Source organism: Oryctolagus cuniculus, chromosome 3, assembly GCF_964237555.1.
Source record: "Oryctolagus cuniculus chromosome 3, mOryCun1.1, whole genome shotgun sequence".
Lineage (NCBI taxonomy): Eukaryota > Metazoa > Chordata > Mammalia > Lagomorpha > Leporidae > Oryctolagus > Oryctolagus cuniculus.
The window spans coordinates 58,808,770-58,831,614 of record NC_091434.1 but is presented as its reverse complement, the minus strand read 5'-3'; the positions used below and the strand labels follow the sequence as shown (position 1 = coordinate 58,831,614).

Here is a 22,845-nt window from a genome sequence, read left to right as displayed (position 1 = left end):
TAGGGCTGTTGAGATACTTGGATCACATATGAAAGGAACACTCTTCAAGTTACAATCTATAAATGATTGGTCTTACACACTTACTTCCCCTGCTTAAATACATATAAGTTGTTTAGATATATGGTTACATTGTAAAGATATTTTTAGACAACATTTTAAGGATCTCAAGGCAGACCTAATCATTTGGCAAGAATAGTGGCCCATCTATTGCATTCCATCCTAGAGATGGAGGATTATGGGGCAAGTGAATTCTCTCTCTTTCTTTGTCATGTGAATAGAGGTTTGAGGTATTGCACAGTACTAAAAGACCTGTGGTAAATCTCACCCACATCTACATTGTAGGTACCAGTTAGTGTAGCTCCTTTCTCAACTCCACCACTATGAGTGTCAGTCCTCACTCCTAACATCTTTCAACTGGCTCCATGTGGTCTTCTAGAAAGCAATGTTTTATCCTTCGATTTTTCCCTCTCTATAAAGTGAGAATAATTCAATATTTATAGTTCTTATATTAAATGAGATAATATAAATATTGCACTAAATACATTGTCCAATATAAAGTTAAGGATTAAGAGATCCTATAAATTAAATGCAATCTGTGCACTGACTTTTATCCTGTGGTTATTTTATTTAATAGCAGTCTATTAATAAATACAACTTTATGTTGTTTGATCAGTACTATGCTGATGCTACCTAACAGTTGTAATAAATTTGCTACCTAACAACTGTAATAAATTTCTTTCCTCACAGAAATTTAAGTGGAAATCTGCTTCACTTTTTGGTTTGTTTGGAAACAGATTTTTGGGAAGTTTCAAGTTTGGGGGTTACAAATAAAAATTAATTACCCTTGACTTTGATCATATGTAGATTAATTTAAATATAAATAAATTAAATAAAAATCATTCCTAGGTAAGAGAGATATGTTTGGAATACTGTATAAATTCTCATTTTATAATTTAAAACCAATTACTTAACCATGTAAGAGAAGTGAAGATAAAAAATGTTCTAAAATGTGGGAAGCCAGAGTACTTTGCTCTGCCTATGAATACAGAAGGAAATGTCTGTCTGTTTACCTTGACCCTTCAATAGTTGATTAACTTTCTAACAGAGTTTTTATTCCCTTTACCAACAACTGTCACCATGCCTTGTAGAAACTGATAATCTGCAGGGAGTTCAAGAATACTTGTGTGAAATCAGTATGGCCTAGCTTGTTCCCACAACTTGGAGAGGGATCCCTTTTGAACAAGCAACACTTCCAACTGCAGGACCCCCTGTGTTAATTGGCTTACAAAAATATGCTGAGTCAATCTGTGATCATGATGAATTTACGATCTATTAAATTTTATAACAAGAGTTCTGTTAGCATTATGTGTTTAAGAATGTGTCTTTGTTGATTCTAGGTTTCTTCTCATTCATGAGATGTGAGCCGAAACTGATCTGTAGCTAGTTGTGGAAAAGAAATCACTTATAGTTCTGCTACAAAGTCTCTACAGGATACAAGGTAAGTAATGTGTTTTATAGATAAAGAATCTACATTGATTTACAAACCTTCCTCATGTTAAATATCTAAAATTTTTAATCCATTCTATAGTGAAATCACTGATCCCAGGCACTTTAGTAGGAAACTCGATCAGAAGTCGAGCACACAGGATTTGAACCTTGTGCTCAGGTGGGATGCCAGCATTGCAGACAGCAGCTTAACCTGATGTACCATAATAGCAGCCCCTAGACTTTTATTTTTTATAATAATTCAATTTTAGAAGTTTCTTAGGAATTAGCTCATTATTTTCTGTCTCTATAGTTCTATTTAATGTTATCATTTGATTAATCCTCATGAAGTTTTGCTTTATTTTTTAACATTTGTTTTATTAATTTGAAAGACAGAGTGTCAGAGGGAAAAATACAGAGAGATAAAGAGGTTTTTATTCTGTCAGCTTAACTTGCTCCACCACAACACCAGCAGATTTCACTTATCGTAAGTGTAATTTTAAAGGACTGAATATTGAATTTACATACAACTTCCTATTTTGTCCAAAATTAATCAGAAGAAAAGGATTATTAACTGAATATATTTTACAGCTTCTGAATTACAGACAGATCAAAAGGAACACTTAAAACCTTGGTTAAGCTATTGTGGATCTACCTGCTATGCTTACCACCACAGTGCTAGTTGACATGGTGTGTCTGTTTTGATATCCTACCTGCCTAATTTGGTACTCTGTGGTTGGTGATGGTAAGGGGAATAGGTATAGCCAAAAATGGTTTACCAGAATTCTGTCTGAGTCTGGCAGAAGCCTTGCTCTCTCCCCACTTGTCCACTCTCAAACTTGCCAAGCCTTGTTCACTTTGGCTTTATTTAAAAAAATGCATTTCTGGTGAGAAAAGGTTTTGTACTGTGTTTTCAATGACTCACCCAAAATAACTCCATTCAATTTGTAAAAGGTCCTGTTCTGAATGCAGATTGTATTTGTTCTGAGATGGGCATGAAGGCGCTGCAGAAGGGAGATTAGAGAAGGGAAACGAGGTAGGAGAGGCCAGTGCAAGTTATATTTATTCAGCTTCTGGCACACACCAAAAGAATACTTTAAAGACGTGTGTGTGTGTGTGTGTGTGTGTGTGTGTGTGTGTTTGAGAGAGAGAGAGAAAGTAACCATTGTGGGGTCTGTGCCTTTTAAAGCTTTTCAAAATCCATCAGTATAAGATAGATACTTGATTCATTTAGTCAGTCACCAGCTTTCCTTTTCCTGGTCTTCATAAAATGCAGAGTAGAGATCTACACATAAATATATAACTCCAATCACTCTTCTATGGACAGCAAACTCACACAATTTTTAAAAGTTCTTGTAGATATATATTATATATATGTAAACATAGGAACTAGAAAATAAACTAATATCTGGGAGTAAAAGTGAATCAATAAATTGATCAAATTGTAGGATGGCATTAATAGTAGGAGACACAATAATGACATCTCCTATTAGTTTTGTACTGCAGAAAAATCCTTAATATCCTTAATGTAGTTGTTATACTAAGCATTTGATATTGATACATACATGTCTCTAAAAGCTTTTATGATCCAAAATGTCAGAGATCTTTTAAAGCAGCATTTTAGGGCAGACTGAGAAAAAAGAGAAAGGATTGGTCCAAATGAGCATCAAGGGTAATTCAGTACATTCACAGAAGAATTTCAAACATTTTGGCTTTCCCATGTGTAACTGTGTCCAGTAAAGAGGATTTAAAACTTCCTTTGAGTTATTTCACAAATTCATGAAACCAAACAAATGAAGTTTATTCTGTTACATAATCTTGTTTCCCTCCAGTGTTGATGAAGAATAGATGAGCATTCTTACCTGTTGCTCAGAAACACCAGAGAATTGAGCCTCTGAAAAGAAAACAAACTAGCCACACGATTTCACAGTGCAGGAGAGAAATTTAGGATTCTGTGGTAAACTGAAGAAGCTGAGATATGTGAATATCTCACAAAGGCTTACAAGAAATATATCAAAGACTTAATCTAAATCAGACTAATTACTTCTTATAGTTCACTGATATGATTTGTAAATAAATCTTTGAAAGATTTTGAAGAGTTTATTCTCGTATTAAAGGATCCCAAAAGATTCTCTGTTAAGATAAATTTTAGAACTATTGGATTGAACAAAATTATACCATGTTTTTTAAAAAATAAATTTTGAATACTTCTCAAGTTTTTTTACATTCATTTGTGACCTGGTTGGAGGTGGAAGAAGTAGAGAGGCTATCATATGAAGAATTTTCCAAGCTTTTTCATGTAGAGTTTCTTATTTCAGGTAATTCTATTGAAATATTAAATGCTGCTGTGTTCATTTATCTGAAATTCTACTTAACTTATGCCTCCAAGCTCAATACTGTCTTAATAAGGGATGAAATTCTTATATGCCTACAACTCTATCAATCTTTGATCAGAGTTTGAATTATTAAAATTTTGAGGCACAAAATCAAATTTTTGATTACATAGATTATATCAAAGAAACAATACCTTAGCTGGAATCAAAATGCCTAGACTACCCAATAGTAAATTTTGCTTTGCCATGTTGAGGCCTGTGTTAAGGTTTAGAAAAATTAAAAATGACTAAAACAATTTAATTCGGCACACGGTTTCCCCTTAAAATTGTCTAATTTAACCAGAGTATGCATTCTGTACAAGCATGATTTGTGCCAATTTTAAAATACAACTACATAAGCATAAAGATAGATACTATAACTAGTATAATGATCCGCAATATAAATAAGTTGACTTATGCTTTCCCTTTTACAATAGTTATTCTAATAGGTATTCTGAGCACTTACTTTATTTTGTGTGATCCTGACATCAACTTGGGAAAGTAGTTATTATGACTGCTATTTCACAGATGAGGAATGTGATGGCTAGGGATATTACCTGTCTTGTCTGAGACACAGCTAGGAAAAAAGGGAAACACATTTCAAACTTTAGTCTAATAACATAGCCCCTATTGTTTCTACTTTATTGCACTGTTTGGAATTATCCACATCTCACACAAATTTATTGTTTCCTCTAGCATGTAAGAATCAATGATGTAAACAGTATTCTTTATGTAGAAGTTTCGAAATGTTGACTTGCAGTTGGTCTTCAAATCTGTACTTGTTTGGGAAGAAAAAAGTCAACATCTAGACTCTTCTCATATGAACATTCATTATTGAGTAAATGAAACACCATGAACATTTAAAAAAATTCAAAGGTGACAAAACAAGTAAAATCCTCTATGTGTCAAGGCATTACCACCCAGTTTCATGGAGATTTCCCTCTCTTATTTCTGCATCCTCAAAAGTTGCATGAAAAATGACTATCTAGAAGAAAACATTTACTTGTTCGGTTAGAGGATTGATAATTGCTATACTCTCTTATAATGTTAGTTGCTAGAATTTCCTCCATTATTTGACCCTGGGTGTTCTGTATTGAAATATAAACTATGGTTCCTTATTGCTTTTCTCAAGAATTCTTTGTTGTTGTCTAAAAATGTACTTAAATAAGAGCAAAGCTAAATAACAGATAAAAGGTCTTAGAGAAAATAACATGAGGCAAATATTTTATCAGTCTGAGTGCCTTTTCTGAAGAACATAATAATATCAATAGATAGGAAATTTACCTCAAGAAGGTTTATTATCCCTTGCCGGGATCAACTCTGTAAACAAAGTGTGAGAATAGGGGTACAAGAAAAACACTGAGAAATGTTCTTTCATCTCCTAGGTATACAGTCTGGCTGGTAAGCCAAACATCCCCTTCAGGGTTAGTCCCATTATGCACTGTACATTCCATTCAAGAAATAAATGCTATAGATATTCTGTGGTGTATCAGAGAACTGCGGGAGGGGTATGATGAGAAGTGGTGCAATGATGGAGTCGTGAGTTTCTGGCTAAGCTGGATTTTCAAAGTCCTGAAGGTACTGGACAGAAAGAACAGGAATGCATAAGAGGCAAGGACAAGCACCAGCTACAGCACATGGAGATGACAGAATTGAAGCTGAGCCCCAGTGGACAGTGCGGGACCCCTAAAGGCTCTGTAGGATACTGAAGGCAGCCTCTGTCGTAGGATTTCACCATCTCTTCCAATGCCTGCTCTTTAGGCAGTTCCTGTACTCCCTCTTACTCGCCCTGCAGGCAGCTAGATTCTGCCCTATAGTGCAGGGCCATTAAACTGTTGGCTGCATACTACTTTAGGATTCTTGAAGGCTGAAGACCTAAGGAGTCAAGGAAAATAATCCCTAAGAGTGAAATGTCAAGCCATGCAGAGACTTCAGTACCACTGTTCTTTACATTTCACAGGAAGCACATAAGGCCCAGGGTAATGTTATGATGGTTCTGGAAAACTCATTAGAAGTCGTTGATTTTAGTAAGAAATAGGGATGCTCCAAGAACTGTAAATCAGGAGCAATGTGCTAAACAGAAGGGAAGAATGAAAGCAGGAAAATCAGTATGCCACCTCTCATATTTTAGTACTCTGTGTGTTTCATGAGTAAATACCCGAATCAGAATTATGCACCGTATCACCTCAAGAGCATTCTGTGTCCTAACTTCTCCAAAAAATTGTGATTTCCTTCAGCTATCAATGATGATACATTTAAGTGCTAGGTGATACAAGTGTTTCAGTACCATGCTCTTGATTTTACTGTCATAATTTCCAAATGAAAAAAAATTTCTTCCTTAAAATATCATGTTAATGCAAAATAGTTTCAAGTAAGCATCAAAAAGTGTTCTAACGTGTTCTTCAGCGTATAGACAGTACACTAAGATATTGGAAGGCTTGCACAGAATGTGTAGGAAGCTTAGGGGCCATTGTTGCTTGTTATGCCATACTGTATCTGATTCTGCGTAGAATTTGAGTCTTTCTGCTAAGGAGATTTGAAAGTAACAAAAGGGAATGCTCAAGCTCATCTGAAACTTTGTTCTGAACTTTGACGTTTGTTTCTCATAGCTTCATGTAGCACCAAAACGAACCAATTAATCTACATTTTCAGGTCATTCCTTCATTCCCCCCCCCCCCTTGGTCCAAGCTTCCAGATGAAATGATTTTCTCTCAGTTCATTTTCACCCATGACTGCAATAACTAACTTTTTAAAGTCTGAGAGCAGCACGCCACGAGCTTGGCCATCCCTGGTCTGACAGCCTGACAGTGCCAATCACGCGGCTCTCTGTCAGCCTGGGACACCAACCTAGCTTACAGCCAGGCACCTCCTCAAAGAACACGTCCCGGGAGCTCAAGCAGACACTTGTTTTCACGCGGGGGCGTTTTGCGAGACTCGGCCCTCCCCTCTTTATCGCCATGTTCGCGCGAGGGAGCGGGAGTTGACAGGAGAGGAGACTCGGCCAGCACACTAAGCTCGCAATTCGGGGCGGCAGCAGCGGGGGGCGGGTCCGCTCGGCCCGCCGCGCCCCGCCCCGCAGCGCCGCGCCGCGCCCCGCGCGCCCCTGGCCGGAAGGGGGCGTGGGCCGCCGCCGAGGGAGGGGCGTGCCGTGGCGAGGCGGCCGGCCAAGGCTGGGGCGCGCCGGGCGGGGGCGGAGGCGGGAGGCGGGGGGCAGGGAACCGGGGCCGGGCCGGCGCTCGGCTCCCAGCCGCGCTCGCTCGGGCCACTCGCGCTCCCGCGCCGCGCCCCGCCGGCTTCATGTGAAGCGCAGGCCCTCCGCCCCCTCCCTCCCCTTCCTTCCCTCCCTCCCTCCCTGTCCCCTCCTCCTCCGGCGCCCGCTCTCGCTCCCCGGGGCCCCCAGCCCGGCCGGGCGCTGACAGCAGGGGCGGGGGGTCCCCGCCGCCGCCGCCACCGCCACCGCCACCGCCACCGCCGCCGTCGTGTCTCACGCAGGCTCCCGGCTAGCGCGGCCGAGCCCCCCGGTGCGGCCATGAGCCGGCCCCTGGCGGCGTCGGCGGAGGCGGAGGAGGAACTGGAGTGGCAAGTGGCGAGTCGCCGGAGGAAGGCCTGGGCCAAGTGCCGCAGCTCCTGGCAGGCGTCGGAGACGGAGGACCTGTCCACGGAAGCCACGACGCAGGACGAGGACGAGGACGACGAGGAGGACCTGCCCGGCGCGAAGCTGCCGGCGGCCGCCGGCAGAGGTGGGTGCGCCAGGCTCCGGGCTCCGGCTGCGGGTTCTGGAAGCTCCGCCGGTGCTCGACAGGCCGGGGAGGGTGGGAGCGGGGACACTTCCGACCTTTAAACGCGCGCGCTTGACGAGGCATCTCCTGCGTCAACGTAGACACCTGGCAGCCGTCTGCTTCCCCTCACTCGGGCGCCGAGGCGCGCCGCGCTTAGAAAGGCTGCCAGGGGCCCCGGTGGGTTGTCCTGCTTGGGAGTGCCCGCGGTGTCCCTCTGGGGTGGCTAACGCGCTCTCGTCCCCTCGCTCTGGCCCGCAGGAAACGTGCCCAACGAGAAGATCGCGATATGGCTCAAGGACTGCCGGTGAGTCTGCGGGCGCGCTGGCCGCCCGCGTCCCCCGGGGAGTTGGGCGCGCGGGGACTCCGGGCCGTGTCCCCGCGGGTCTCGTGGTCGCTGCAAGCTAGGAACCGGAAAGCGAGCCGGGCCGATAGCTTCCTCTCTCAGCGATTGGGAACGGAGGCAGCGCGGCTGCTGGTGACTCGGTGACCGCGTTAACTCCGCAGTTAGGACTTCGGCCCTGGCATCCTGGGCGGTCCGGGACCCTGAAGCGGATGAGCCAGCCGTCTTTTTTTGCTTGAGGCAGTGCTCACGTTTTGCAGGCTGTTTTGTCTTGCTTGTGTTTTGGCATCTGGGCATCTGGTAGTGAATCATCACCCTTGCAAGTGTGTTTTAGATAAGTTTCATATACAGAGCGGCGTGAACTAGGCTTTCATTGCCCGTCTCTGCCTTAATTCGGCTTGGAGAGCTGTTAGAACTAGCTAAGATTGTGTTTGGAGTTTGCTTCTTGGACATGGACTTGTCACATGGCATTGGAATTCACAGAAGGGAAATGGGGCTTAGAGAGCATTCAGACTTCACAGATCTGTTTAATTACATGTTTTGGCAACTGGTACAAAAATGCTTGATAAAATACAGCGGACGTGAGCCGCACTGCAAGTAAATCTGACTACAGTAAAAGGGGCTCGTTTCATATTGTTTCCCGACTTACTTGCTAGTTGTAAAATTTTATATGAGGAACGTAGTTTTTAACGTTTTTGATGTTGCCTCTGAACATATATTTGCCTTCTCGGTCAGCTTTTGTTAATATTTGGTTCACGTATCAGCATTTGAGAAGTTTTCTTTTTGCTTGTAGTGTTTTTTCTTGAGACTGATTCTCATGTGCTAGTTTATTTTTCTTCCCTAGAGACAAATACTGACTACTGCTACTATTATTGCCTTGTTCTGATGAATTGACTGGAACCTTACTGAATCTTTTCACTATAGAACTCTTTACCATTCACTGGAGATGTCCTAAGCCCTCTGGAGGCATTGTGAAATGTGTGGGTCTTCTCTTTAAAGATGCACCAGGGCAGACAGACTGCTTGATGTCTGGACCTCAGAATGAAAGTGACACTTTAATTCAATCCCGTGATTTCCAAATTAGGACAGTATGTCCTTAACTGCTTCTACTTAGAACTAGACTGTAGGTCCAGAACTCATCATATGCCAGTGTTTCATTAATTGTTCAGTAGCAACATGCTGTAAAATTTAAAGGTTGAAGAATTTTGAAGAAGCATTTCAGAACATCTCAGATCTTGTGAAACCAAAGTCTTTCAGGTTTCCTACTAGAAATGTGTCTGAAGAGGGTGTTTTATTACTTTGACTCAGGTTTTTAAAACCCTTCAATCTGACTCTTGATTTAAATACAGTCTGAAGCACAGTATTGGCTTATAATTAGTATCTCAAAATAGGCTGAGCATTCACAAAACAATCTAGTAGTGTTTTATTGTTGAAGTTCAAGTGTATGTTTGAAAGTGTTTTTAAAAATTAAGAGCAAGAGATGAATCACTTTATGATCCATGGGCATTTAGATTGTGTAAGATCATATGAAATAGTGCTCTTAAGTACATCTTTTGGGATAAATAGGCAACTGTTGGTACTCACCAAGGCACAGTCATTATGAAAATTCCAGAAGTTTTTGTTGCCAGTCTTGACTTATGTAGGCATGTTTGTAGTCTGCTGCCCCTTCTGTCATAGGTTCCCTTCTTGTTTCCTGCAGTTGCACCTATTCTATACAAAAGCGGCATTCATTTGTACCTTCGGAAAGCTGGAACAAGACGTTTTTTAATGCTAGCTATATTATCACAGATTTGGCTGCTATGATACGTGCAACTATATTTTTTTGTTGATACCAATTTAGATTTATCCCTAGAATTGGGCTTCCATGTTTCTTATGATTATGTACAAAACTGGAAGATAGCATTTTTCTTCACTGATAAGTTCTCAACTGTGCTTTGTTTTCTTATTGCTGTCCATATCCTAAATAAAGATACCATGTTTTCATTCCTTACAGGGAGTTTTTAGTTTGATAGCCTTTTTTTTTTTTTCCTAAGTGGAAATGCATTGCTTGAATTGACATCTGAGAAAAGATAGATATTTTGCTAGAATTTGGAGGTGGATAACTCTTAGCATAAGAGACTTGTTTTTGAAGGAGGATGGCAGTTACTTTTGCTTATGAGCCATTTTCTTTCCCTACACAGACTAATGGAGATATCAGTGGATGTAGTAATGTAGTGTTTTGAAGTAACTAAGAAAGTAGCCATAAGGGAAGAAGAGTGGCATTTTAAAGGCATACGTTAAAGTTTTATTAAAAACATGTGCAAAAACTTAGCTTAAAGGTTTTACTAATATTGTTATGATAGTTGATTTTGGCTCTTTAATATTTCAGAAGCACTGATCTTTTGCAGCTGAAATTATATATTTGCTTACAGAAAGTTTTATCATTTAACTGCCATTTCAGTAAATTTCTTTCAAAGTGTTATTTTTATGATAGATTCCAATTCTGAAGTGAATGTGTAGCAGGTATAAATTGTTACTAAAGAAAGGGTGGTATCACAAAATAGAAAATAAAGCAACATTCTTCTTACTGTAACTTACTTTTGAGAATATTAAATGTATTTTTGTATTTGAACAAGGGAATTTATGTCATCTATGTTTGAACTACAAGGATGTGAAAAAATTTTAGTAAAGACTAATTCTTAATGTTGATTGTAAGTGTACTATTTAGTATTTTTCAGAATTAAGTGAAATCATAGTTTAAAAGCAGAAGATGAGTCTCAGACTTTACCCTTTATATCAAAAAGTATAGTTTTGGGGGTAGAAGAGGTAGTACTCTGAAATGTTAGAGCTGCTAGTGATAAATTAATAGATGAAGAAAACTGTAGAGCCTCATTTCTTTTCTTCCTCTTAATTCTTTTTTTTTTTTTTAACAGTTTATTTTTATTTATTTGAAAAGCAGAGTTACAGAGAGAGGCAGAGATTTTCCAGCTACTGGTTCACTCCTCAAATGGCTGGGCCCAGCCGAAACCAGAAACCATTAGCTGCTTCTGGGTTTCCCGTTTGGGTGCAGGGGCCAGGCACTTTGGACCATTCTGAACTGCTGCTTTTTCAGGCACATTAGCGGGAATGCTGGATGGGAAGCAGAGCTGTTGGGTCTCGATCCAGCACTAATATGGGATGCTGGCTTCACAGGGGGTGGCTTAAACCACTGCACCACACTGCCAGTCCCATGTGCCTCATTTCTAATTAGACTCAACTTTTTAATTTTATTAAGGTTAAATTTTCATCTAATTCTGTTTTCCATTTCAGTAAAGGGCTCGAGAAGAACATTTTCTTATGAATTACTGTCAATCTGTGTTTGTTTTTGCAAAGAAAATGCTAGTTCATATCACTTGTAATTGCCGTTCTTGCTCTTAATTGCTGGCAAATCAGACATGTGATTAAATCATTCCTGGGAACTGACTTGACTATAGGTATTTGCTTAGTTAGTAAGATATTATTTATGTAATCCACTTGCATTCCTCATGTGTTTTGAGAGGAGAGTTAGATTAAGAGCTAGCTTTAAGTAAGGCTGTATAGGGACAACTCTCCAGATAGCTTTTGATGAGGCTAAGACCTCTATATTTCTGTGGTTTCAGTACGCCTTTGGGAGCCTCACTGGATGAACAAAGCAGTGGTACACTGAAGGGTAAGATAAAATTGTCTAAGTCTCTTCTGCATTGAGGATTTCACTTCATTTGTCCTCTGGGTGAAAGTGTGTATGTGAATGATAAAAGTGATGTTCATGTTTATAAAATAGGCATTCTGAGCTAGAAACCAAAAGGGAGAAACTCTGTCATAACCAGTAGGTGAATTTAAGCAAATTGCCAACTTTTCTACAATGTAAAGCTGGTATTTTTATTGTCCAGTCAGATATTATAAAGACTAATTAAATATAGAAATATGCCATGTAAATATAATGAAAACATATATTGAGTGAACTAGATCAACTGTAGTGCAGCATTTCTTTGCTTACATTAACTGAAATTGCCACACCTGAAATTTTACCAGCTGTGCAAGATAGAATTCTAAAGTTCAAAGTACAACAAGAATGTGCAGGTAGTGGCAAGGCATATAAAAAGCACTTATAGAGTCAGGAAAATCTAGCTTGAGATCCGGAATTAGTGCGAAGAGGATAAAAGGGATTGTTGCTCCAAGATTGGTTTTCCATGAAATTCTTGGGTACGGTATGTTAGCCAGTTGAACATCCTCAGAGGTGTAGTAAGCCTATAGATCTTGCTTTTGAAACTTTACCTGGCTGCAAGTATGGTTTCTTTAAATAAAATAAAGGCTTATACTTGCTTCTCGAAATTATATAAGCAAGAATGTCCAAGTATATTCAGGTCTGAAACATTTCACTTTATCTTATGAATAACTTGTTTGGTCAATTTTTTTTAACTAAAACCGGGGGAGAACAGAACAGATCAGAATTTTCTGAATTTTCAAACGTTTGTTTCAGGTGTGCTTGTGCGAAATGGAGGAAGTTTTGAAGATGATTTGTCATTGGGAGCTGAAGGTATATTTGTTGGGAAGAACTGTGTTTTCATGTAGTTTAAAAAAATAATAACTGATGAGAATGTTGAGTGTTTTCAGGTTTATGAATCTCAGAGTGAAATGTAAAAAGGTCTTAAAAGTGGCTCACATTTTATGGTACTTCCCTTTTATAGATTAATAATTTAATCATAGCCTGTAGGGTACATGGAGGGGTGACTCTGAAAAACCATTGTGAAATGTCTGTATGCATGTCTTCCTTGGACTTAAATGCTTAAAGAACTGTTTGTGACAGACTTGTGATAGAACTAAATGAAGAGTTGTCCTGAAGAAGGAAGAAAGCTTAAATATTTATACATGAGAAAACTAAATGGAAGCTTATTTTTAGTGTGAAGTAGACTTATGTCATACTTACAGCTGCAGTTTATCTTTTGCTTTGCATTTAAGTGTCCTTTCTTTTCCCTTCTTCTTTTTCCTGATATTTAGGTTAAAGGACAAAGAGAAAATAGCAGTTAGTAAAATTTAATTTGAGAGTATTATGTTCGTATCTGTTTCAGACTTCATTAGCATTTTGGAAGTGTCTTGTGCTGTTTTTAAGTTTTCATAGGTTTTAAATAATACTTCCCTGTAGATTCAAAATAAAACTTCCTGCCATGTAAAATTAATGATTTTCATTGTTTTACTAGTATTTTAAAAGGTTTTTTGTAGCTTAATGATCATGTTTTATTTCACTGACTTAAATTGGTTATTGATAGCTTATAGCTTATTATTAATGGAAACTTTTAAAGAAACTAATGATTTTACTAAAACTTTTAAAGCTGTAAGAAGATAGTAAATTTACCCACTGAATAATATACATGATGTTTTGCTATTTTAAATCCATCTGTAAGATAAATTTCTTGTTTAGAAACTTCTAATAATGAAAACTCTTATATGTAAATATATAAATGTGAATGTATTGATTTTTATTATTTTTTGTCAGTATATTTTCAAGGAGTAAACACCGTGAAACCCTAAATTTATTGCTTCCTAATCACAACAGTCTACTATCAAAATGAATTTCAGAATTACTGTAAAGGTCACTTAAAATATATTTATTTGAAAGACAACGAGAGTGAGTGAGAGGGAGATATTGATTGAGATGTTCCATCTGCTGGGTCACTCTACAAATAAATATAGCAGCCTGGGCTCTAGGAGGAGCCAAGAACTCAATCTGGGTTTTCCACATGGGTGGCAGGAACTCAGCTACTTGAGGCATCACCTGCTGCTTACCCCAATGCATATTCGCAGGAGATTGGAATCTGGCATGAAGCTGAGACTCAAACCCGGGCACTCTGATATGGGATGTGGGCATCTTGCACAGTGTCTTAACCACTATTGCAGATGCTTACCCCATAAATAGCACTTTTGATATCTGTCTTGGTACTTCCATAATTTTAAGTGATGTTATTGTAAATCAGACTGGGAAGAGGAATTGTAAACATGAGTCCATGAAACTATTACGTTGTTTTAAGGAAAATTACTTGGGAAAGTTACTTTTCGTTCCTTAGTGCCATGTGTTAAGTATCTTTCAGGTAGATGTACCAAGAAACAAAAAATTGTCATAGCTTTGCAGATATTCAATGATAAATAAATCAAGTGTGCTGTAATAGATATGTTTGTTGTTAATTTCATTCTTTATATTTGTCTATGCATGCTTAAATATATTTAATTCATGCAACTGTTAACATTTACTGCTTAGAATTTTTAAATCTAAGGTAAAGTTAAAAGGTAATTTTTAAAAGAAAATTTATGTTGAAAAGATTAGAGGGGTGGATGTTTGGCATAGCAGTTGAGTCACTATTTAGGATGTCCGCATCCCATTCAGAGGGTTTGAGTCCTGCCTCCTTTGCTTCAGATCCAGACTCGTGCTGTTGCTCATCCTGGGAGGGAGCAGATGATGACTCTGGTGTTTGGTGCTTGGGTGCTTGCCACCTATTTGGGAGGCAGAATCCAGGCTCCTGGCTTCATCCTGACCAAGCCCTGGCTGTTTGGAGCACTGGGGCGTGAGGTTGTAGATGGAGGATCCCTGTCTCTCTATCTTTGTCTCTTTGCCTTTCCAATAAAATGGGAGTAATTTAAAAATAAAGCTTTTTTTTTTTTTTTTCATTTGCCAGGTAGAGTTATAGACAGTGAGAGAGAGAGACAGACAGAAAGGTCTTCCTTTCGTTGGTTCACTCCCCAAATGGCCGGCACTACACTGGTCCGACCGAAGCTAGGAGCCAGGTGCTTCTTCCTGGTCTCCCACACGGGTGCAGGTGCCCAAGCACTTGGGCCATTCTCCACTGTCCTCATGGGCCACAGCAGAGAGCTGGACTGGAAGAGGAGCAGCCGGGACTAGAACCTGGCGCCCATATGGGATGCCAGCGCCGCAGGCAGAGGATTAACCAAGTGAGCCATGGCACTGGCCCCCAAAATAAAGCTTTTTTAAAATAAAGAAAAGAAAAAGAAATTTTCAAGTTATGTGCCTGAAACATTGCTTGTAATCTTATTAGAAAACCCACATTACAAATGATGTTTAATTATTTAATGCTGTGCCTAACCAATGATAAATTATGTTGTGTCTTGAGATATTCTTCATTAACAGCTTTTAAATTTAATAATTAGTATTCCATATACCACATATATGCCACCTGTTTTCCTTATTATTTCTAATCTAATAAACAAATTTAATTAATTTTAATAGGTCTTTTTATGTATTCAAGTAGGTATAGTTTTACATCACCGGAAAATAAAAGCACCTTCAAAACCTGCTAATCCTATCCTTTTCTATCTGATACTACTTTTAATGATGCTGATTTAATAAGTCATGACATAACATTGCCACATTGGGTATGTGGGTATAATATTGTAAGTAATTTGCTTTCTTGATATTTTTATCGTAGTAGTTGCGGTCCCACTAACAGTTGTTCTCTACATTTATTGTTTTTACCTGTAGCCAACCACCTTCATGAAAGTGATGCTCAAATGGAAAATTGGTGAGTATCTATTTTGTTCTCTTACTTCCTAAAAATGGAGAACATTCACAAAAATAAATGTCTGTATAATCTTATGTTTATAGCAATAATATCTTGGCCAAAGAGAGAAGACTACAGTTTCATCAGAAGGGGAGAAGTATGAATTCCACTGGATCTGGGAAAAGCAGTGGGACAGTCTCAAGGTAACTTACTATGAAAGTATGTTGTAGTTACATGGTTTTGTAGAGAACCTACCCTCATTACTTTTTTTATGTTTAACCTTGAAAGTGAGAAATTAGAAAAAACTTAGTGTTTCCTGGATCAGCACAACTGTCAGGAGCTTTTTTTTTTTAAATCATGATTAAATAAAAACAGTTTGTAATGCTGCTTGAATCCATTGATAGTATTTTGAATGCTATCATTGGCATCAAAGAGGAACTCCATAGTGGAGTAACATCAATTTGTAGAAAGCCAAAATATTTTATTAGGGATTTGAATTAACTATGACACAGATGTGAATTAGAATAGGGGCTGGCATTGTGGTATAGCACAAGTGGAGCCAAGTTTGTGTCCTGGCTGCTCCACTTCTTATCTAGTTCCCTGCTAATGGCCTGGGAAAAGAAGCAGAAGATGGTTCAAGTGCTTGGGCTCCTGCCACCCACATGGGAGGCCCACATGAAGCTCCAGGCTTTAGCTTGGCCTAGCCCCAACTATTACAGTCATCTGGGAGTAAGCCAGCAGATGGAAGATCTCGCTTTCTGTCTCTCCCTTGCTCTAACTAAATAAACCTTTAAAAAAATGAATCAGAAAAAAAAAAGAATCAGAATAAATCTTTCTAATTTAAAGTTTGAAATTTAAGCATGTATTTTCAATGTGTTAACCTAAAGATCTTGAAAATATGTATTAGAATAAGCCAAAAAATGTGTCTGTGGAACTAGTTTAAACTATTAGCCAAATTATTATACTGGATTCTGAGCATTTTCTCTGAAACTGATTCAGATGTCCTGTTCAAATTCCATCTCTAACTTTCCTATTTTCTTCAGAAAGTTCTAGAAAGCTTGGATTATCATTAGGGTGAGAGGAAAGAGATGAATAATGTTTAATTTTCAATAGAATCAGGGCAGAGAGTTATAGCTTTGTGGAATCCCTACTCTGAACTTTACTCTTGTCACTTCCTGTGTAGAAGGGACAGTGAAGAGTAGAGGATTAGCTCCATTCCTCTGCTTAGAGGTCAGGTGGTTACCTCTGTTGCCTTTCCTTGGCCAGAGATAGAAAAAAAGCTGAAGTCTTGCAGTGTGTTCCACAGGATCAAAGTTTTATCAACTTTCTGGTATATTTTTCCTTTTCATTTCTTCTTTAATCTGTTTACCCCGTCCCTTCTCATTTGTCCTCTAATTGTGTTTAATAAAGAAAAATAAGGTGAGCAATCACACCTTTTTTGCCACACTGGAAGCTTGAGAAAACTAATTGACCCAAAGCATTTTAGTATTCATTTAATTCACAATGTATAAAGCTATTGAAATAAGCAGTAATTTAAAGAGCAGAAGCTGAAATAAAGATTTCTCATAGGAGAGCAAGAAGATGTAATCATGTATAATGTGATGTGGATTAGGTGCTAAGATTTATTTCAGACTATAAGATGTATTTCTCAATATTTCTCTTTTTCTTCTATCATTTTGTAGTGTTTCAGAATTGTTGGAACTTTATGAGGAAGATCCAGAAGAAATTCTTTATAATCTTGGATTTGGACGAGATGAACCAGATATCGCTTCTAAAATTCCTTCCAGATTTTTTAATTCATCATCATTTGCCAGAGGGATAGACATTAAAGTATTTTTGAGTGCTCAAATGCAACGGATGGAAGTAGAGAACCCCAATTATGCTTTAACAAGTAAGGTTTTAAACACCAACATATTATTTTTTTAATTTAACATCCGTAGCAAGATGACCATATTTTAAAGGTTGATGGATTTTCAGAACTAGCACTGGATAATTAGTAAATGATGTTAATTGACAGCCTAGTTATGAAATCTGCATTTTTATTCACTTACCCACTCTTTATAGCTTACCTAGTGTTCTTCCAATTCCTAACTCATTTATTTAAGCATTATCATAATTTACTTGGAAAACCTTATGTTTGCCTTCAGATCACTTTTGTTCAAAAGTAGAGGAGTGACCTTAACATTAAATGAAGTTGATCAATTCAGGTGCTTTTCTGTAAATCAGAGAGCATAGCTAATTTGTTCATTTCTACCTGTAGTATATCTTTGCTTATTTTTTTCTCTTTGCCTAGAGGTTTGAAAATTAGTATTCTCTAGGTTGTTCATGGAACTCCTTGGAGAGTCCTCATTATTCTAAGAGCTCTATAAATATGCTTCCTCCTCATTCCCCCCCCCCCAAAATTAGGTATTATATATACATTTACTGTGTGCCTTTTTTTTTTTTTTTTTTTTTGACAGGCAGAGTTAGACAGTGAGAGAGAGGAGAGAGAAAGGTCTTCCTTCTGTTGGTTCACCCCCCAGATGGTTACCGTGGCCAGCGCGCTGTGGTGATCCGAAGCCAGGAAGCCAGGAGCCAGGTGCTTCCTCCTGGTCTCTCCTGTGGGTGCAGGGCCCATGTACTTGGGCCATCCTCCACTGCGCTCCCGGGCCACAGCAGAGAGCTGGACTGGAAGAGGAGCAACTGGGACAGAATCCATGCCCCAACTGGGACTAGAACCCGGGGTGCCGGCACCACAGGCGGAGGATTAGCCTATTAAGCCACGGCGCCGGCCTGTGTGCCTTTTCTTAAGAGAACATTTGTAAAAGTCTTAGTGGAGTCCACCACCTAAACATAGAGTCTGAGCTGTAGATCAATAGCTAGTTCTTCCTGGTTTATTTAGTGTTGTCATCATGCTTTGGTCTTATTTCTGATTTTAAAAAAATATAAATTCTAGTGTTTGTAGTAAAAATCTTACTTTCTGTGCTCATTCAGTAAATGGAGAGATTTCAATGTTAGATAAGGAAAATAGGTTTTCCTAATTTAAAATGTAAGTTCAGTTGTTAGAATTGTAAACAACAATAGTTTTTAACAAATATGTACACAGAGAAACATGTATAACCACACAGGTATATATATAATTTTTCTTTTTCTTTTTTTAGGCCGTTTTCGCCAAATCGAAGTACTTACTACTGTGGCCAATGCGTTTTCTTCTTTATATTCTCAAGTCTCTGGGACTCCCCTGCAGAGGATCGGAAGTATGTCCTCAGTGACCTCTAACAAAGAGGCAGACTCACCTCCTCCTTTAACTCGAAGTAACACTGCAAATCGCTTAATCAAAACACTATCAAAACTGAATTTGTGTGTTGATAAAACAGAGAAAGGAGAAAGTAGTAGTCTTTCTCCAGCAATTGAAAAGGGAAAAATTCTAGATGTTTCAATGATTGAAGACAGTGGCAATAAAAATGATCAAAAGTCTCAAAAAATCATAAAGAAGAAAGACTCGTCTTCTATGTTGGCTACAGTCAAAGAAGAAGGCTCAGGTTGTTCAGCAAGTGCTCTAGAGAATGCAGACACTGATAGACTTTCTGATGAAGCAAGTGGTAATTTTCACCAAGAAACTGAAAGTGAACCAAGTAAAGAAACTCAGAGTCATAAGAGTAAACTGGGTGAGGTGTCTGGCCTTCTAGAATCTGATTTAGGAAGTGATATCAACATATCCAGCCACGGTGTGTTAGAAAATAGCAGTGAGCTGAGAAACGTTCATGTGTCCACACCTGAAAAAGAGCCCTGTGCACCGCTCACAATCCCTTCCATAAGGAACATACTGACACAGCAGAAGGACTCCTTTGAAATGGAGGAGGTAGGTAAAAAATTACTGAGACCAACTTCCCTTAGTGAGCTAGAAGAAACAGGGCCCAAAAATATTTATAAAATGATGGGTAGCTAATAGATTTGTAATAGAAAAAGTCATCTCTTTTTGAGCTTCCAGGTTTCTGTTTCAAAAACCAAGAATTGGTCACAGGGTCACAGGATTATGTGATGTCAAGATAGTGGGACTGTTCAGCTCCTCTTCTGTGCTGTCATCCACTAGCTGATGCTTGAATTTCAACTTCTTCTCACTCACGTGTAAGATTTTGACACCCGAGGAAATCCTGAGAGTATATTGAAATACAAATCAGTATTGCATAATAGTTAAAAACTGCAGGCCTTGAAATGAAATGGGCTTGTGAATTCTTTCCTGCTGAGTTCCTGTGTGCCTTTAGGCAAGCTTTTCTGAATACATCTCAATGGTCAGGATAAGTGTAGAGTGCTTTGAGCATAGATGTTAGTTATGACTGGGAAAAACTTGAAGATGTTAAGCTTCTGCCCCTGTAGAGGTGGATGGGGGACCTTAGGAAGGAGGTTTGAAAGGCCATTGAATAGCATTTCTGCAAGACCAGAAGACAATGTTTGGTTGTTTTTAATTTTTACACTGTGATAGGCGTGCTGGTTAACAGAAATGTGCAGTTGAACAAGAGCTGACTCTTACTTTGATTCAGCTAGAACTGCTTTTGGAAGAGCAGGACTGATCTTTCTGAGGTAAAGCTACATGGCTTAGAGTGGACCCTGACATCTGTCAGACAGGTGTCCTGTGGTGGGCACCCTGGCCCTTGAAGTGCTTTAAGTCTACAATGCAGGCAGTGAAGGTCTCGTGGTACACATCAGGAAACTGAGGCATGTGTGTGCTGGTGAAGAGTTAGGGCAGTTTTTAAATAATGTACTACAGAAAGATTTGCTTTTGTAATAGTTCACAGTTGTTCTAGAATCACATGCCATTGGTTTAGGGAATTGGAAAATCGGTAACTGATTGTGTCCATAAATGTCCTCCTAGGTGTTTATCTCTTGTATTAGTGAAATTTTTTTATTTGTTTAAAATTTCAATTATCAATACAGCTATTCACATTTTGTTTAGTTTTAAATATATTCTTTTAATGCTTTAACTGCAACTTCAGGGTGAAATAAAAAGGGAGTAAGACTAGGCCTTTGGAATATTTTACATTTTTGAGCTTTTTTCCCCTCTATTCATAGACTTTTATATTTATCCTATTTCTTTAATTACTAATATAATTTATTTCTCATTGTAATAAGTATGAAAGGTGACTATTTTATAATGACTACACTAAAACCTCCCTTTATTGCATTTTGCCATGTGATTCCTTTTTGACTTTGTTTTGATCTAAACTTGTCCTAGTATTCATAATTAAGGGATAAGTTATTGCATTCTATTAGAGCCTCTTTTTTATGAAAATTAGATAGGATAGTCATCTTCAGTATTTTATACACTAGCAGCAAAGTATGAAAATCAAAACAGATTGTTAGGTAGCTGATATTGGTAACTCAACACAGTACTGTTGTATGTGTAATCTCAAGTAAATCAGAGTTCAAGTTCTTTTTAATTTCCAGAGTTCTAAGCTACAGTCATCTGTATGTGTTTAAAATACTGTACATAAAAAGTCTTTTCAACCTCTATAAAGTGCTAGGTGCACTTTGGTGGTAGGTTAGTTTGGCAGATTATATATATTATTGCTCCCTCTGCTGGCAGAAGAAGCTAATGAAGAAAGTAATGTGGCATTGATGGGACCCCCTTCCCCACTTTTAAGTACAGATTATATGTATTTGTGGTTGAAGAGTAATGCCAGATTTTTTAAAGAATATATGGTCAGCCATAACTATACTGTAAATATGGGTAATTCTAAGGATAATGCATCCTTATTCTTGAGATATTTTCAAATAACCGATAAAACCTCCTAGAATTGTGTTTTTATCCCTTTGGGAGCTTGACAAAGAGCTTGTAGAACAATGGATAAAGAAAGGAAATAATGTGTTACTTTAATTTCCTCTTCTCCCAAGCATGATTTGAATGATGCTGACAAATGAAGAGAACAATCTTACTGAAGCAAGCTTTTAGATCCCATTTAAAATAGCATGTTATTTTTCTTCTTTTGGACTTCTTTTGGTTGAGGTTTGATTCCTGTTGTGAACTTTGTTCTGTAAAAAAACAAAACAAAAAAAAAAAAACTGAGCAATTATCAGAGTTATTTCTCTCAGTAAGCCAGTTCTCAAACACCTTATCTGAACGCCAGCTGCTTTGGGGTACTAGGAAGAAGAATATGGTGCAGACGTGGCTCTGGGCACGAAGCTGGCTAATCTGAGACAGAAGGTAAGACCAGAGAGTCACCAGCAGCAAGCAGAGGAGATATTCAAATATAAAGAGAGCTAAATGGCTGACAGGACTAATCCAGGAGAATGAGAGTGGCTACTATGATGAAAAAAGAAAGAGAAGAGGGGAAAAGGGCAGAGTCTAGTTTCAATTAAACATCTTGTTGTCTCATAAGAAGCATTTTGCAATTTTACTGTATCTAAAAATTGGAGAACCCTAGTCTTGTGTTTTCTAATTCTTGATGACTTGTTGAATAGTTTTTATGTTCTTGACTGGCTTAAATACATTGTAATTTTCTGGAGCCATGAATTAGTAGTATGAATGATTCACAGTTAAGCCAAAATGATTCTAATTAATGAGCAATAATTTATCTTTTAAGCGTAAAGGACAAACTTCTTAGACCTCAGTGTTAGAGGAAGGAGAAATTTAACTTGTGGCTGTACATTTCTATTGTGTGATCTTTCTACTCTGTAAATGAATTTATATTTAAATATAACAACTGTTGGATGTACACACAGATTCTTTTTTTTTTTTTTTAAAGATTTATTTATTTGGGCTGGCGCCGTGACTCACTTGGTTGATCCTCCACCTGCGGTGCCAGCACCCCATATGGGCACTGGGTTCTAGTCCTGGCTGCTCTTCTTCCAGTCCAGCTCTCTGCTGTGGTCTGGGAAGGCAGTGGAGGATGACCCAAGTGCTTAGACCCTGCACCCACATGGGAGACCAGGATGAAGCACCTGGCTCCTGGCTTCGAACCGGTGTAGCGCCGGTCGTGGCGACAATTTGGGGAGTGAACCAATGGAAGGAAGACCTTTCTGTCTGTCTCTCCCTCTCAGTCTGTAAAATCTTTAAAAAAAAAAAAAAGATTTATTTATTTATTTGAAAGCCAGAGTTACACAGAGAGAGAAGGTGAGGCAGAAAGAAAGGTCCTCCGTCTGATGATTCACTCCCCAATTGGCCGCAACTGCTGGAGCTGCGCTGATCCAAAGCCAAGAGCCAGGAGCTTCTTCTGGGTCTCCCACATGGGTGCAGGGGCCCAAGGACTTGGGGCATCTTCCACTGCCTTCCCAGGCCATAATAGAGAGCTGTATAGGAAGTGGAGCAGCCGAGACTCGAACCAGCGCCCATATGGAATGCTGGCACTGCAGGCAGCAGCTTTACCCAGTACGCCACAGCGCCAGCC

The 22,845-nt window shown here is 38.9% G+C and overlaps 1 protein-coding gene and 1 long non-coding RNA gene across 5 annotated transcripts in view; one reads left to right on the top strand and one right to left on the bottom strand.

The window, feature by feature from the left end:
• The window catches only part of LOC138843087 (uncharacterized), a 29,153-nt gene extending 24,690 nt beyond the window's left edge, over positions 1-4,463 (bottom strand). Inside the window, exon 1 of the long non-coding RNA XR_011387577.1 lies at positions 4,324-4,463. This is a non-coding gene — a long non-coding RNA (uncharacterized lncRNA). The remainder of the gene's footprint in view (positions 1-4,323) is intronic.
• The window catches only part of ITPRID2 (ITPR interacting domain containing 2), a 104,099-nt gene that overhangs the window by 55,081 nt on the left and 26,173 nt on the right, over positions 1-22,845 (top strand). For 2 of the 4 annotated variants that reach the window (XM_051849379.2, XM_051849378.2), the window contains exons 1-8: positions 7,249-7,597; positions 7,895-7,940; positions 11,594-11,643; positions 12,454-12,510; positions 15,463-15,502; positions 15,586-15,684; positions 17,164-17,372; positions 18,622-19,322. In XM_051849379.2, the coding sequence (XP_051705339.1) occupies positions 7,387-7,597; positions 7,895-7,940; positions 11,594-11,643; positions 12,454-12,510; positions 15,463-15,502; positions 15,586-15,684; positions 17,164-17,372; positions 18,622-19,322 (1,413 nt within the window). In that variant the 5' untranslated portion in view covers positions 7,249-7,386. Of the gene's footprint in view, positions 1-1,397; positions 1,499-7,235; positions 7,598-7,894; positions 7,941-11,593; positions 11,644-12,453; positions 12,511-15,462; positions 15,503-15,585; positions 15,685-17,163; positions 17,373-18,621; positions 19,323-22,845 lie in introns of those variants that run through there. The other 2 variants (XM_070071517.1, XM_008258809.4) reach the window with 2 other exon arrangements.